General features: G+C 43.3%; 1 protein-coding gene across 21 annotated transcripts in view; it reads left to right on the forward strand.

Annotated features, from left to right (window-relative positions):
• Positions 1–15,915, forward strand: part of PIEZO2 (piezo type mechanosensitive ion channel component 2) — a 303,672-nt gene that overhangs the window by 154,650 nt on the left and 133,107 nt on the right. For all 21 annotated transcript variants that reach the window (XR_014807528.1, XR_014807530.1, XR_014807531.1 and 18 more), the window contains one exon: positions 11,105–11,267. Coding sequence is in view for 15 of the 21 variants with exons in the window: in XM_084964032.1 (XP_084820158.1) it covers positions 11,105–11,267 (163 nt within the window). In the remaining 6 variants the exon portion in view is untranslated. The remainder of the gene's footprint in view (positions 1–11,104; positions 11,268–15,915) is intronic.

Consider the following 15,915-nt stretch of genomic DNA (forward strand, 5'->3'; position numbering starts at 1 on the left):
ACCCCTGTGCCAAAAGGAAGCTCCGAGGCCTGACGGTGCCCAGCACGTAGTAGGTCCTTAGTTGAAGAGCTTGTCCAGTTGCCTGGAGAGATGATGTTTCCCGAATTCAGCCTCTGCCTGCTGGTGCCGAATTGAAACGCAGAGGCAGAGTTTTGGGTAAAGGAGAAAAGAATTAGCTTTATTGCTTTGCCAGGCAAAGGGGGATCACCAGCAGGCTGATGCCTTAAAGACTGTGCCCCCCATTAGAAAGAATGGCAAGGAGTTTTATAGTAAAAAGGAGAAAAACAGGTTTTCAGATAGGAATCAGGATTGGGACAAACATGCATTCTTCTTTTTGGGGGGGGAATCTTAGTCATCAAAGCTGGAGTCAGGAGATCTCAGCCTGATCACGATGGTGGCCTTCTGGGTTATTGTGAGAATAACAGGACTTGCGAAAAGGGCATATTGATCAGAGATTAGAACAAACTAGGAGAGTTCCTGAAAAACATCGTGTGCTAATCATCTTTAACCCACAGACGATTGTGCTCAGGGTGCCTAATCTTTAGCTTACAGGTGATTTAGGGTGTAACTAAGTCTGGGAGAAAGACAAGGAAGGATTCTAAGCTGTTCAGTCTCAAAGTATTCATTTCAAAAAGTAGCAGAAGGAATATAACTTTTCTCTCAAGGGTCTGAGGTGCCTGCATCAATGAGAGGTTCATTACAGCATAAACATTAGCTATTATTGAACATTCAGTCCCATCAAGTGCATCACCTATAAAAAATGATGATTTCTTTCTTGTAAAATCCAGTAAATGGGGTATTTATTAAAGAAGACCTGGTACCCACATGAGGGAGGCTTTTTAAGACAGTGAACACAAGCGTGAGAAAAAGCCCTTCCTGAGCTGCTGCCCCACTCTCAGTAGCTCAGGATCAGCACAGACAGCCATTGTGTTTGTCACTGTCTGGAGCCAGAGCAGAGACCCACTGTGTGCAGCTGGCTCCAGGAGATGGGTTGGGGTGGGGAATGCGGGGGCACTACGATTTGCGCAGGGAGGGGGAGAGTCTGTGAGGGGCCGAGACAGGAACACCACCACCGAGGAGAGGGAGCAGGACCCGAGTGAGGCTCGCATCCCCAGACCTAGAGAGAAACATGCACAGCTCAGAGTCACAAGCATACAGACCTCAGGGCTAAGGCTCACTCTAGGAATGTTTATTCTATTTGTTTATTTATAAAAGTAAGGAATCTGTGTTTAGAAAAAAGTCTCTCTAATAACCTAGCTATAATCCCGTAAATCAGTGATGTTGCAATAGGTCTTGAACTGTTAAAACATAATTTCCCAGAATTTCAAGCACAGGGATTTGCACGAGGAACCGTTTCCTCTGCAGCCGCATTGTTAATTTTATCCCGGCCATAAATCTTCCTCCTGGGGAAAGCCCCTGGGAGCCTTGGCCAAGGAGGCAGCTCCTGTGCAAGTGCGGCCCTGAGACAGTCCAGGGTCTCTGGGACCACCTTCTTTTTTGGACTCTGGGATGTCACAGGGCAGTCTCTGCCACCAAGTGCACTTTCACCAGTTACGTATCCACAGATGCAGCTTGTTTAGAACACGACATTTGTATCAAGTGCTTGTTAGGTCTCCTTGCTGTTGTTTCTTCCTTTACATTGTCTCAGATGTGAAGTTTCTCTCTAGTCCTGTGGGATCAGGCTAGATCGCCCTTGTTTCCTGCTGCCTGTGTACCTCCCCCCGTCGGATTTATTCAGGTGCAATTTACATTCAGCAAAATTCTCCCCTTTCAGGTGTACAGTTCTATGAGTTTGACAGTTTGCAGTCACGTTCAGGATTTATAATATTCGTCATATAATATTTTCATCATCCTAGAAAGTCTCCCTTCCTAGTTGATGCCCCACCCTCTGGCGGACCCAGATCAGATTTCTGTTTCTGTGGTTTTTCCTTTTCCAGATTATCATGTGACCTGACCCCTACTAGGTAGCTTTTTGTTTTGGCTGCTTTCACTTAACATAAAGCTTTTTAGGCTCACCCATAGAGTTAAAAGAACCCTTACGGTTAGTGTTAATAGAGTTCCCCTGTATGGATCACCGCCCTTAGCCACAGACCAGGATTCCAGTGAATCTTTTGCCACTCAAAATGCTTTTCAAAACACATTTTACCTGTGTGGGGAGTGTATTTAGGGAGAGGCTTTGGAGATTCCTTTTACGGTGAGGGCCATCATGCTTTAATTTGTGCCTTGCAAATTTATATTTTCATTTCTTGGATTTACTGAACGTAGTCTTTTGACAGGCGAGACTTCAGAGATGGTTTTCTTGGTTTGAGTGATATTTTATTCGTGGACTAATTTTGGTTTGTTGTATAGCTTAGTGTCTCTAGCATGTTTGAGCAAAGATTCTCATCCCTCATTTGCAATCTCAGAATCGAAAAATGCTCTGGAAACTTGATGTTTTACCCTAATTTTTTTTATTTCTTTTTTAAAATTACTCAGTGATTTTATTACATTTACAGTTGTACAAGAATCATTACAACCTGATTTTATATCATTCCCATCCCAAACACCCAGAGCATCCCTCCACGCCCCCCAACCTGTCTCATTTGGAAACCATAAGTTTTTCAAAGTCTCTAAGTCAGTATCTGTTTTGCAAAGAAGTTCATTGTGTCCTTTTTTAAGATTCCACATATTAAGTGTTAGCATATGATGTTGGTGTTTCACTGTCTGACTAACTTCACTTAGCGTAATAATTTCTAGGTCCATCCATGTTGCTGCAAATGCCGTTATTTCTTTCCTTTTAATAGCTTAGTAATATTCCATTGTGTATATGTACCACATCTTGTTGATCCACTCCTCTGTTGATGGACATTTAGGTTGTTTCCATGTCTTGGCTATTGTATATAATGCTGCAATGAACATTAAAGTACATGTATCTTTTCAAGTCATTGTTTTCTCTGAATAGATGCCCAGGAGCAGGATTGCCAGATCAAATGGTAATTCTATTTTTAGTTTTCTGAGGAATCTCCATACTTTTTTCCCACAGTGGTTGCACCAATTTGCCATCCCACCAACAGTGTAATAGGGTTCCTTTTTCTTCACACCCTCTCCAGCACTTGTTGTTTGTAGACTTTTTGATGATGTCCATTCTGGCTGGTGTAAGGTGGTACCTCATAGTGGTTTTTTTTGTTTTTGTTTTTTGGGTTTTTTTTGCTATTTCTTTGGGCCGCTCCTGCAGCATATGGAGGTTCCCAGGCTAGGGGTCGAATCGGAGCTGTAGCCACTGGCCTACGCCAGAGCCACAGCAATGCAGGATCCGAGCCGCGTCTGCAACCTACACCACAGCTCATGGCAACGCCGGATCGTTAACCCACTGAGCAAGGGCAGGGACCGAACCCTCAACCTCATGGTTCCTAGTCGGATTCGTTAACCACTGCGCCACGACGGGAACTCCCATAGTGGTTTTGATTTGCGTTTCCCTAACAATGAGTGATGATGAACATCTTTTCATGTTTTTTTTTTTTTTTTTTTTGTCATTTGTATGTCTTTGGAAAATTGTCTGTTTAGATCTTCTGCCCATTTTTTGATGGGGTTGTTTTTTTGGTATTGAGCTGCAGGAGGTGTTTATAAATTTTGGAGATCAATCCCTTGTCAGTCGCTTCATTTGCAAAGATTTTCTCCCATTCTGTGGGTTGTCTTTTCATTTTGTTTAGGGTTTCCTTTGCTGTGCAGAAATAGCCTCCTTTCTTAATGGCAGAAACCTGACCCTACCTGAATTGACCTGGGAGCCCCCTAGTGAGGGTGGAGGGTGGTGGAGGGGGGGCACTGCCCTCATGCCTGCTGCCAGTATTACATCATCTGGTAACAGGCACCTCCTGACATCTGGGAAAGTATGAATTTTACATATGGCTCCAGGAAATTTGGAGAAAGGGTTTGTATTCTCTTTGTGCCGACACAACCACCCTGCCTGTTTGATGGAACAGAGCTGTGTCAGAGAGGGCTTTTGAAGCTTTTTATGTCATGATCCAGTAATACAAATACCTACAGTTTCAAAAAAAAAAAATAGCTGAATTATTAGAGACATGCAAATCAAAAGTACACTGATGTACAGAATGACCATCATCAAAAAGTCTACAAACAATAAATGCTGGAGAGGGTGTGGAGAAAAGGGAACCCTACTACACTGTTGGTGGGAATGTAAATTGGTATAACCACTGTGGAATACAGTACGGAGATTCCTCAGAAAACTAAAAGTAGAATCACCATATGATCCAGCAATCCCATTCCTGAGCATATGTCCAGACGAAACTATGATTCGAAAAGATACATGCACCCCTATATTCATAGCAGCACTATTCACAATAGCCAAGACATGGAAACAACCTAAATGTCCATCCACAGAGGAATAGATAAAGAAGAAGTGGTACATATATACAATGGAATATTACTCAGCCATAAAAAGAATGAAATAATGCCATTTATAGCAACATGGATGCAACTAGAGATTATCATATGTGAAGTAAGTCAGAAAAAGAAAGACAGAAACAGTATGACATCACTTATACGTGGACTCTAAAATATGATGTAAATGAACTTACTCATGAAAGAGGCAGACTCATAGACATAGAGAACAGACCTGTGGTTGCCAAGGGAGATCTAGGGTGGGGGAGGGAAGGGTTGGGAGTTTGGGATTAGCAGATGCAAACTAGTTTTTATGTAGGATGGATAAACAACAAGGTCCTACTGTATAGTACAGGAAAATCTGTTTAATATCCTGTGATAAACCATAATGGAAAAGAACATGAGAAAAAGAATATATATATGTATAACTGAGTCACTGTGCTGTGCAGCAGAAATTAACACAACATTGTAAGTCAGCTATACATCAATAAAATTTAAAAGAATAGCTACTCTTACCACATGCGGTGTACTCCTATTTTATTCTGCTGGGTTTCATGAAAATGAAGATGCCGGTTGGTGTCCCTGCATTTGCTTCATAATGAACTGGTTAGACATGGCTGCGCTGGGAGAGCCTTAGGTCACGCCCGGTGGGGTGGCGGCAGCTGAGGCGGAGAATAGAAGTTTATTCCTGTTTCAGCTTCTTGCCTTGAGTTGTTCCCTGCAGTGATGACAACTGCTTACATCTCCTGGCCTTTGCGGGCTGTCGCGGTGACAGATGGGGGCAGCTTTGCCTCAGACGCGTGCGTGTGGATTAGACCCCTAATCCTCACACTTCAGAGCAAGCTGAAGAAACCCAAGACTGTTTTTTAGTTCCCTGGAGTAAATCACTCACCTCCAGAGCGAGGGCTGTAGTTTAGACAGACCAGATTTTACTTGCTTCCCGTGCTGCGGTCCTTTGCAAGGGCTTTGCAGGCCAGTTAGAGGCTCCCCATTGGGGTGGGCCAGGTGGTGTGTGTGGGAGCAAGTGTGAGACAAAGAATGCACTTCAGGAGCTAGACTGTGCACGGTCCTGGGTGATGCTGGGGTGTAAAGATCCAGAGGAAAAAGGAGTGAACCAGCCCACCTGGGAGGTCAGGTGTGGCCAGGAGTAGAAGTTGGCCTTGGGAGCAGAGGCCCTTGGGAAGCCTGGGCCCCTCCAGCCTCCAATCCTGTGGACCTGCAGCTCAGCATCGATGTCTGGGTTCCAGAGGCCACCAGAAAACCAGGTACAACCGTCTCAGTGGTTTACATTCATTTATATAATGTTCATTTGATGTCTTAATGACTTTATTGGAATTCAATTGCAGTTGACCTTCCTACCACCTCTGAACCAAAGGACTTGCTCCCTCAAAGGAGTGGCATTAAACAGAATTGTTCCTTTGAGCTTCCAAACATGACTGTGGAGTGTTTGTCCTTGAGCCTCCTCCTCAGCCTTGCCTGAACCTCCAACACTCTTCCTTCCTGGCTCCATTTCTATTTTGAATTTTCCAAGTCCAAGCAGAACTTTATAGTTGGGAAGATCTTGAGAAGTCATTTTGTTGGTGAGAAACAAACTTTTTTAAAAAAAAGCCAAGTGGTTTGCCCCTGAATATCCACACCTGCCTGCTGCTTCTCTGGGCTTGGGCAGGAGGACGGTAATTGAATCTGATGAATGAATCAATCAGACCAAATGTAATCATGGCCATTACTGCATCATTGGTCATTATCTTTCCCAGGCAGGGCGTTGACTTTGTGTTCTCAAGATGTTTTCTACACAAGGAATTCTGAGCAGGGTGACCCTCTGACTGTTACGAATAATATGAAATATTAAAGGGAAACTTTTGTATGTAGCAACCAGCTTTCAAGGAACTTGAGAACTTGGACACTTCCAACACAGGTGACCGTGTCCTCTCCGATGCCCAGAAATATGTTTTGTCATTTTCATGTAGTTCTTTGTAGGTGAATCTCTGTGTAATCTATATTCCGTATGTTTGCTACTTTTTTTTCTCTCTCTCTCTCTATTTTGTGAGAGGCATCCATATTTATTGATGTGATTCAGGGCACAGGTACACTGGCACTAATTTATCGATTCATAGTATGTTATGGATATATTCCTTCTCCTCTTGATGGATATAGGTTATTCCCGCTTTCCAGCTTCTCAGCTCCCTTTCAAGAGGTATAATCATTCTGAACAAATGGGATCAATGTGACTATAACAAGATTGGAAAGGAAATATCTGCCTGTTTAAGAGGACATGATGTTGCAAGCAGTTTAGCCTGTGCTCTTAGGTATGGAAAATGTAATTGTGCTGAGCCTGGAAAGTAGCGCTCTCGAGGATAACATTTTATGGGGAAATGTATACATCGATCTCATTAATTTATTAGAACAGGGTTTCTACGCATAACCTGGTCAGCCTGATTTCAAATGCAGAATTTACTTGAAATAAAATTTAATTTATTGTTCCATGCACTGTAATGCATGCTGACAATTAGTTTATGGAACCTTCCACAAATATTTACTCCATGAGACTTGAGGCCCCTGACAATCTAATTTCCTCCATTAACTTTAGCCAACACATAGGAGGAGAAACTCTCCACTCCACCCCTTCATCCAGGACTTGTCTCTGGCACAAACCCCACGCGTCTTGCAGGATGATCTGTTACCTCCACACCACGCCTCACACTCACCATAGAGACGCCGCCTCCGGGCCCCACTTCTGTACACACTAGGCTAGACCACCAAGAAGAAGACTTTGGTGATGACCCATGACCTTGTCGTTGTCCACTGCCTTGTTAGCGTCTTCTGGAGGCTCCTGGTGTCCGCCAGACGGTGTCATGAATGTGCAGCCTTGTTAGCTCCGAAGCCGAGAGCAACAGTTAGTAGTTGGCACCGCCATGGCTGAGAGGGTCCATTCTGAGGACTGCAGCCCAGACCTGGATCCAGGGGTTGAATTCTGTCACGGCAGGTGGAGCAATTGCTTTTGCAGACTCTATTCAATATATGTGCTATCAAACGTCTCTCTGGGGACCAAGAAGCACAAAGCTCAGGCCATTGCCTCAAAACCACTGTTTCCAAACTGGGGGCCTCATGCAGAGCACAGGTGGTAAGGGGCCAGGCCCTCTGGCCCCCAAGTCTGCTGGGTACCAGCCACAGATGGAACTCGGGGCCCCTTCCTCTAAGAACTCTTTCCCCTCCTGTCCACTTGCTTGGTGCTTTTCATAAAATGCCATGGGCAAGTTGTTTTCCACAAAAGCTACAATAATCTCTCCCCAGAAGCCCCCCCACCCCCACTCGGGGAAGGACGGCCCAGCTCTCCTGACCTCAGCCCGGCACAGGAGGCAACCCCTGCCTGGCCTTGGTTTTCTGGCTTCTCTCCTCCCTGGACCCTCTTACTGCTCATTCTGATGATATTAATTCTCACTTGCTCTGTTTGATCACATTGGATAGACTTTAAAAGTGGACAGCAAACCTTTTACACTTATGATAAAATCCATCATCAGATTTCATTGTTATAAATTGGGATTAAAAGTTATTATAAAGTTTGGGTGAAGTTTTTCTCATTCTCGTGCTCTCAACACAAATGAAAGGAATTTGCCTTTTTTTTTTTTCTTTTTAATTTGTCTTTTTAGGGCCGCACCTGTGACATATGGAAGTTCCCAGACTAGGGGTCGAATTGGAGCTACAGCTGCTGCACTACACCACAGCCACAGCAATGCAGGATCCACCAGATCCGAGCCACATCTGCAACCTACACCACAGCTCATGGCCACACCGGATCCTTAACCCACTGAGCAAGGCCAGGGATCAAACCTGAGTCCTCATGGATAACTAGTCAGATTCATTTCCGCTGAGTCACGACAGGAACTCTGGAATTTGCCATTTTTAAAACCTCTCACGACTACAGATGTTTTACTTGATGGAGGTAAAGTGACCTCTGCTCACTTCCATGTTTCTCTTCAGAAAACTTTGAAGCCACATGTAAAATACAAGTTTCTGCAGGGAATGCCTTCTTCTAGACCACTTTTATAAAAAGCCAGTTAGATTGGTCCGAGGAATTTTTCCTAGAGGATCCTGGATTAAAGACTCTTAATTAAGATTTAACTTTTATTTATATTATAGTAACAAATAAATAGAAATATTCTAGGAGTTCCCGTCGTGGCGCAGTGGTTAACGAATCTGACTAGGAACCATGAGGTTGCGGGTTCGATCCCTGCCCTTGCTCAGTGGGTTAACGATCCGGCGTTGCCCTGCGCTGTGGTGTAGGTTGCAGACGCGGCTCGGATCCCGCGTTGCTGTGGCTCTGGCGTAGGCCAGTGGCTACAGCTCCGATTCAACCCCTAGCCTGGGAACCTCCATATGCCACGGGAGCGGCCCAAGAAATAGCAACAATAACAACAACAACAACAACAACAACAAAAAAGACAAAAGACAAAAAAAAAAAAAAAAAAACTACTGGAAGTGATCAATGAATTCAGCAAAGTAGCAGAACACAAGATTAACACTCAGAAATTGATTACATTTCTGAATACTAACAATGAAATATTACAAAAAGAATGTAAAAAAAAAAAAGAAATATTCTAGATGTACATCCGTAGTAGACTGGTTGAGTAACTACTGTCTGCCCATGATCATGGTGAGGTTTAAACATCTTCAGTGACTGTGAAAATGCGAATGATGGATTAAATGAATAAGTCGTTTTTGAAAACAATAGGCAAAGTATGAGCTTGGTTCTGTTAACGTTAAGAATGCATGTCCAGGAGTTCCCGTCGTGGGGCAGTGGTTAACGAATCCGACTAGGAACCATGAGGTTGCGGGTTCGGTCCCTGCCCTTGCTCAGTGGATTAACAATCCGGCGTTGCTGTGGCTCTGGCGTAGGCCGGTGGCTGCAGTTCCGATTGGACCCCTAGCCTGGAAACCTCCATATGCCCCTGGAAGCGGCCCTAGAAAAAGGCAAGAAGACCAAAAAAAGCAAAAAGAATGCATGTCCGTTTACAGAAGGAGGATGGGGAGGGAGGGCTCTGGGACACATAACCTGAGGTTGAGAGCATCAGGTTTGGACTTAAGGGAGCTTGAGTGTAATTCTCTTCTCTCTCTATGTGTGTGACTTAATGGAAGCAAGTTTACTTTTGGAAGCCTTAGTTTTTTCATATGTAAAAGGAGGATCACTAATAATGCCTAACTCTGTATGGTGATTAGTTGGACTAAATAATATGTGCCAAGCTCTTAGCATAAAGCAATTGTTCAGTTAAGAGGTAGGTAATATAATAACTTTTTTAAAATTTTAATGAAACAGTTGATTTACAATGTCAATGTCAGGTGTACAGCAGAGTGATTCGTTTATATAAATAGTCTTTATTTATAAATGATATATAATTCATCTGTTTAATATAGTTTTATTATTTAAATATATTTCAATTTAAATATAGTATATGGAGTTAATCTAATTCTATGTTTAATATAATTTACGTATTATATATGTTTTCTTTTTTAGACTCTTCTGTTAGAGGTTATAACAAGATACTGAGTGTAGTTCCCTGTGCTATACTGTAGGTCCTTTTTGGTTATCTATTTTACATTGTTGGTTATCTCTTTTACCAGAGTATAAAGTCGTGTATATACCCTAAACTCCTAATTTATCCCTTGCCCTTTTCCCCTTAGGTAACCATAAGTTTGTTTTCTAAGCCCGTGAATCTGTTTCTATTTTGTAAATAAGTTCATTTGTATCATATTTTAGATTCCACATAGAAGTGATATCATCATATTTGTTTGTGAATCCATTTCTGTTTTGTAAATAAGTTCATTTCCATCATTTTATGGATTCCACATGTAAGGGATATCATATAATTGTTTATTTTACTAAAATAGTAACCTGGTTATTTCTGGGTGATAGAGGTTGTGCTATTTATTATGTTTTCATGCTTTTACCAAAATGTATCATATATATGTATATATCCATACTGTAAATGAATGCAGTATGTACTTAGTCATATAAAGTGTATATGGAAAAATATATATCTTTATATGACATTTTCCTATCTTCTGCTTCCTGTCCCTAAACAAGTTTTATCTCTGATATTCACTGGGTCTCTTTCACTCGAGTCCAGTGAGATAAGGAGGACAAACTGCATCATCTTTTGTGGGCAGAGGAAGAACACAGGACTCAGAGAAGGGCAGCCCCAGTAGAAGGCGGCTGTCAGGGTCCTACTGAGACTGGAACCCAGTCTCCTCAGTCTGAGCTCTCTGTTAATGATCTGCCTTTCTAACAGGATGGAAAACAATCAACTCAGTATTCAAAATAACAAATAGATCCTGTTCAAGAGCTGCCCCAACATTTTCTGTTTTCCCTTCTGGCTCCTCTTTACTTCTGAGGCAGAATCTTCCAGCTGCTCTTGCATGACTAGTCTTCATTGCCTCGGCTAAATTGCAAACTTCTGTCTCTATACTAGACATGTAGTTTATTTAACAGCAATTTTCATTAGCATATTTTAAGAGTGAGAACTGGTTTGGGGTTCTTTATACCGTTTCTGAAACTCTCTAGAACTTTCCTGAATCTTAGTAGACCGTGTAAGACGGGATCAATGAAAACCTTTCTGGTGCCTTCTGGGCAGACACTGGGCATTATTTTAAGTTGTTAAGAAGATTCAAACATACTTTACAACAGTTTGCATAAAAACAACTAAACTTCCTCCGTGTTTTCCCCCCTCCATAGCTTAAAGGGAGCTGACGTGGGCAATGGGATCCGAGTGTTTGTGCCTGACATCGGGATGTTCATCGCCAGCCTGACCATCTGGCTTGTCTGTAGGAACATCGTCCAGAAACCAGTGGGTGAAGAAGCAGCACAGTATAACCCAGAGTTTGAGAATGAAGAATCGGTAATTTGTGCCTTTTTCTTCTTTAATTTTTGGGCCTCGTCACTTGGTGGGTTGTGACAGTGTAGTGGTAAAATAGGCTCTGTGCTTCACGCTCACACGCGTGGCTTAAATATTAGCGGTTACTTGGCTCAGCCTTAAGTAGTCCTCAGGCCTGGGCATCACCCACACCTTGGCCCAAGGAGACCAGTTGGGGGACTGTGAGGGCTGCCCTGCGAGCAGCATGGTATCATCCATTCAGGGCCTGGGCTTGATCCAGTGCCCCTCCACTCTCAGCTGCCCTTGTCACAAATGGGGAACCCTGCGGATTTGTATCGTGGCCCGTTGGCCTAGATAGCTTAGTTACTAGAGTCTTCAGAGAAGTAACACCTGGTACTTCGAGAAGAAAAATATTAATTCCACCCTGAAGGAGGCTTCCCGTCTGTGCACCTTGCTGTCTCAGGTTGTGTGCGTGAACTCTGCATGTTTCCATCAAGGTATTTTAAAGCCCTTGAGAGAAAAAATTTATGCATTTGGAAAAGTGTAAGAATGAGTGAAACATATGTCCATTTTTAGGTGTATTTTTCACTGGCTCAGATTTCAGTCCATGGTGACGGAAGCACACGAGACAGACCTGTTTGTCCTAATAACTGTACTTTGTCATGTGAGTCTAGGTGACATTGACTTAAAAAGTAATTGACTGGGCAGTTCCCGCTGAGGTGCAGTGGGTTAAGAATCCAACTGCTGCAGCTTGGTTTGCTGCTGAAGAGCAGGTTCAATCCCCTGCCTGGCACAGTGGGTTAAAGGACCTGACTTTGCTACATCTGTGATGTAGGTTACAGCTGGGGCTGGGATTCAGTCCTTGACTCAGGAACTTCCATATGCTGCCGGTGGTCCCAGTGCAGCAGAGTGGGCTACAGTGTATCTTCTGAGGTGACTCCACCTGGAAGTATTTCTTTTTTTTTTCTTTTTTTTTTTTTTGTCTTTTGTCTTTTTGTTGTTGTTGTTGTTGTTGCTGTTTCTTGGGCCGCTCCCGCGGCATATGGAGGTTCCCAGGCTAGGGGTCCAATCGGAGCTATATCCACCGGCCTACGCCAGAGCCACAGCAACGCGGGATCCGAGCCACGTCTGCAACCTACACCACAGCTCACGGCAACGCCGGATCGTCAACCCACTGAGCAAGGGCAGGGACCAAACCCGCAACCTCATGGTTCCTAGTCGGATTCGTTAACCACTGCGCCACGACGGGAACTCCCACCTGGAAGTATTTCTTACAGAGGAACAATCTGGCTGGAGTCTGAAAAAAATTGAGATACGCAGCCAAAATAAGCAGGAGTATTTATTTTATTTTGAAGTCTCCAGCATACCTCCTGTTGCTCATAAATCTTGGCATTGTGTTCGAGATGCTTGGTCTTTGAGGATCCTTTGAAAGGACAGTGTTTGCTGGCAGTACTTCTTTCCTTTATCTCTGTGGAGAAATGGCAGGTTAATCAATCCACTGGTGCCTGGGAGAACTTCTCAAATCCAGCATTGTTTGAAAGTAGCAACTAATCCCTGGAGAAGACTTCTCTAATCTTCATGGACTTGATAATGAGGCTCAAGTTTGCTCTTTTGAAGGGCATTCCAAATCCAAGGATCCCCCGAATGACCTGAGTGGGGGGGAATGTGGGTGGGAGGCTTTGCCCTGTTCTTGAATTTTACAGAGAGCAGACCTCAGTCACGAACCAATTCCCCAAGTGCCTTAAAAGGTTCTTTTCCAGCTGACACCTCTATGGTCTTCTTTACTTGTTCGTTTTAATACAGAAGCAGGTCTACCAGTCATAACTGGGAGAAAGATTCCTATTCTTCAATCTTTTTAAAAAAGTAAGTTATAAGAAATAATTGTGTAGAAAGGTTATCTGTGCAATAAAATACCAATTACATCAGTAAGTTCACCAAGCTGATGTAATCTGTGTATTTCTCTACTTCTAGCTCTTTCTTATTTAATGAGAGTTCAGGCTTTATTTTTGAGGCAAATAGCATGGTAATATATTGTTAAACCAAACTGATGATAAATTAAATGTTTATTCGAGTAGGAATTTTAGTCTCGACTTGGTCTGCTTGAAAAGGCATCTTCTAGATAGTTTGACAAATCATATATGAAAGATACAAAGAATATTCCAGTATAAGTAATCCCACATCCATCAAAAATTCAAAGATGCAACATGTAGGTCCCACTGATGTTATGTGGAAATTCCTCCTGAACCTCAAATCTGTACCTTCCCTTCTAATACCTAACATCCATTAGGCTACTGTGGTCAGCACAGAAAATGGTCAGCTGGGCTATTCTTCAAGCTTCAGCTCTGAGGGTCAAGTTAGTGTTTTGGTTTTTATTTTTTTTATAACAAGAAACAAAGAATGAAAGAAGTCTCTTTTCATCACCTTCTAATTAGGCATCTTCTCAGTTCCCACCTGGGATCTAGTCCAGAGTCATTGCTTTACATTTTCCAGACCCTGGTTTACAAGCATGCAGGCACAGTCATCCATCGCTCAGTGTGTCTTTGGTTACAAAGATTATGACTGCCCCTGAACCATCTGTTTTCCCTCATGGGAACCAGTTAAATTTAACTCTCTCTCTGACTTCCACTCCTGAGTGACAACCTTACTAGACAGAGTAATCTTGGTTGTAAGTTTTTTACTTTCAGCACTTTGAATATATCATGCTGCTTCTGCAAAATTTCTGCCAAAAAATTTACGGATAATATTATGGAGATTCTCTTATATATAACTAGTCATTTTTCTCTTGCTGCCTTTAAAATTCTCTCTTTGTCTTTAATTTTGACATTTTAATTGGAATGTGTTTTGGTGTGGATCTTGTTGGATTCATCTTGTCTGGGAGTCTGCACTTTCTAGACCTGGGGGTTTGCTTCCTTTCCAGGTTTGGAAAGTTTTCAGCCTTTATTTCTTCAAATAATTTTTCTGCCCCTTTCTCTCTCTCCTCTCCTTCTGGGACCCCTATAATGCAAATGTTAATACATTTACTGTTGTCCCAGGGTCCCTTAAACTATCCTCATTTTTAAAAATTCTTTTTGCTCTTCTGATCAGGTGATTTCCCTACCTTGTCTTCCAGATTGCTGATCTGTTCTTCTCTATCATCTAATTTTGTTTTGATTCCTTCTCATGTATTTTTCATTTCAATTATTGTATTCTTCAGAACTGATTGTTTATTTTTTTATATATACAACCAAAATCTTTGTTGAGGTTCTCTCTGTGTTTATCCATTCTTCTCCTAAGGTCAGGGAGCATCTTTATGACTATTACTTTGAATTCTTTATCAGGTAGATTACTATCTCCATATCATTAAGGTCTTTTTCTGAGGTTTTGTCTTGCTTTTTTGTTTGGAACCCATTCTTCATTTTGGTGACTCTCAGTTTGCTTCTGTGTATTAGGCAAAACTACTGCCTCTCTCAGTCTTGAAAGATTGGCTTTGTGTAGGTTATGAATCTTCTCATTCAACACTGTCTTAGTTCTTGGCTGTCTTTCAAATCTTTGTAGTTGTCTATACCACTTGATTTATTCTTGATCTGGCCCTGTTGAGGATGTGCCTGGACCTATCAGTGTTCCAAGGGGAAGAGTGTCATGACACCTAGTTTTTAAAGTACATAGATATATAGTCCCATGGAGTCACAGTTGTGATCCCTGCCATTTTCCAGATGTGAAGATTGGGAGGTGTCCTCTGGGAGACATCCTCTGGGAGACTGTTGCATAACCTTCTTTCTAGAGAGTTTCATGGAGCTGTGGTGAGGCCAGAGGGGTGCAAGGGAGCTGTCTCCCTTCTTACTTTCCCTGGGAGCCCTCCTTAGCCTCTGGGTGTGATGGAAACATGAGGCTCCAGGCTCCATGAATGGGCCTTTTTCACAAGAAATAGTTGTGTTTCTTGTCTGTGCAGTGCCCTGAGTGGGGGCTGGCCTGACAAGAGCTGTCTCTGATTGTTACTATTTCACAGAGCTCAGGGTCTTCAACCCAACAAGCCAGGCAGTCAAGGGGTGTCCCTCTGGGGCCTTTGTGCTCCTGCCGGCTTCAGTAAGGCAGCTGGAGAAGTGGGATACAGGCTAGCTCTCTTGTTTTTGGAAGGCAGTGGGAACAGGCCTCACTGTGTGCCTGCAGCTTCAGCAAAGCCAAGGATTGTGCCCTGTCTGTGTGTGGGCATCATCTTTAGGGCAAGGGTGGGAGGAGCCAAGACCACTTGAGCTCAGCTGCCCCTGCCAGGGAGCAGGGGTCTCTGCAACCCCTGGAGCTCCCTGGCTTCAACAGGGAGCAGGGTAGTTACATGATCACTAGGTCCTGTGTCCGAGCTCACCGACCTATGTCAGCAGGTGAGGTAGGGAGCACAATGGCGCCTCCGTCTCTGGGCAGCATTTTCACCATCCCTCCTTCCCCAGCAGATGCCTTTGGATTAACAAATGACTCTTAGCACTTGTCAAGCTGCTGTCATTTCACTGGCTCTCTGAGTGAGACCCCCTATAGTAAGTGCTTTAAAAAGGGGGTTTAGTTTCCTCCAGCACTTTGGGACCATTGGACCCCAGTCCCCTTGGTTTTCTAAGCCAGGCGTATTGGGGGCTCTTCTCTCTGGGTTAGATCCCAGCCCCCACCCATCGGTCATCCAGGAGGGGCACCTGTCTGCTGAGTCCCT

This window comes from Sus scrofa, chromosome 6, assembly GCF_054392235.1.
Source record: "Sus scrofa isolate SSC_HxYL_T2T_F1_AM1 chromosome 6, Sscrofa_HxYL_maternal_Yorkshire_Landrace_v2.0, whole genome shotgun sequence".
NCBI lineage: Eukaryota > Metazoa > Chordata > Mammalia > Artiodactyla > Suidae > Sus > Sus scrofa.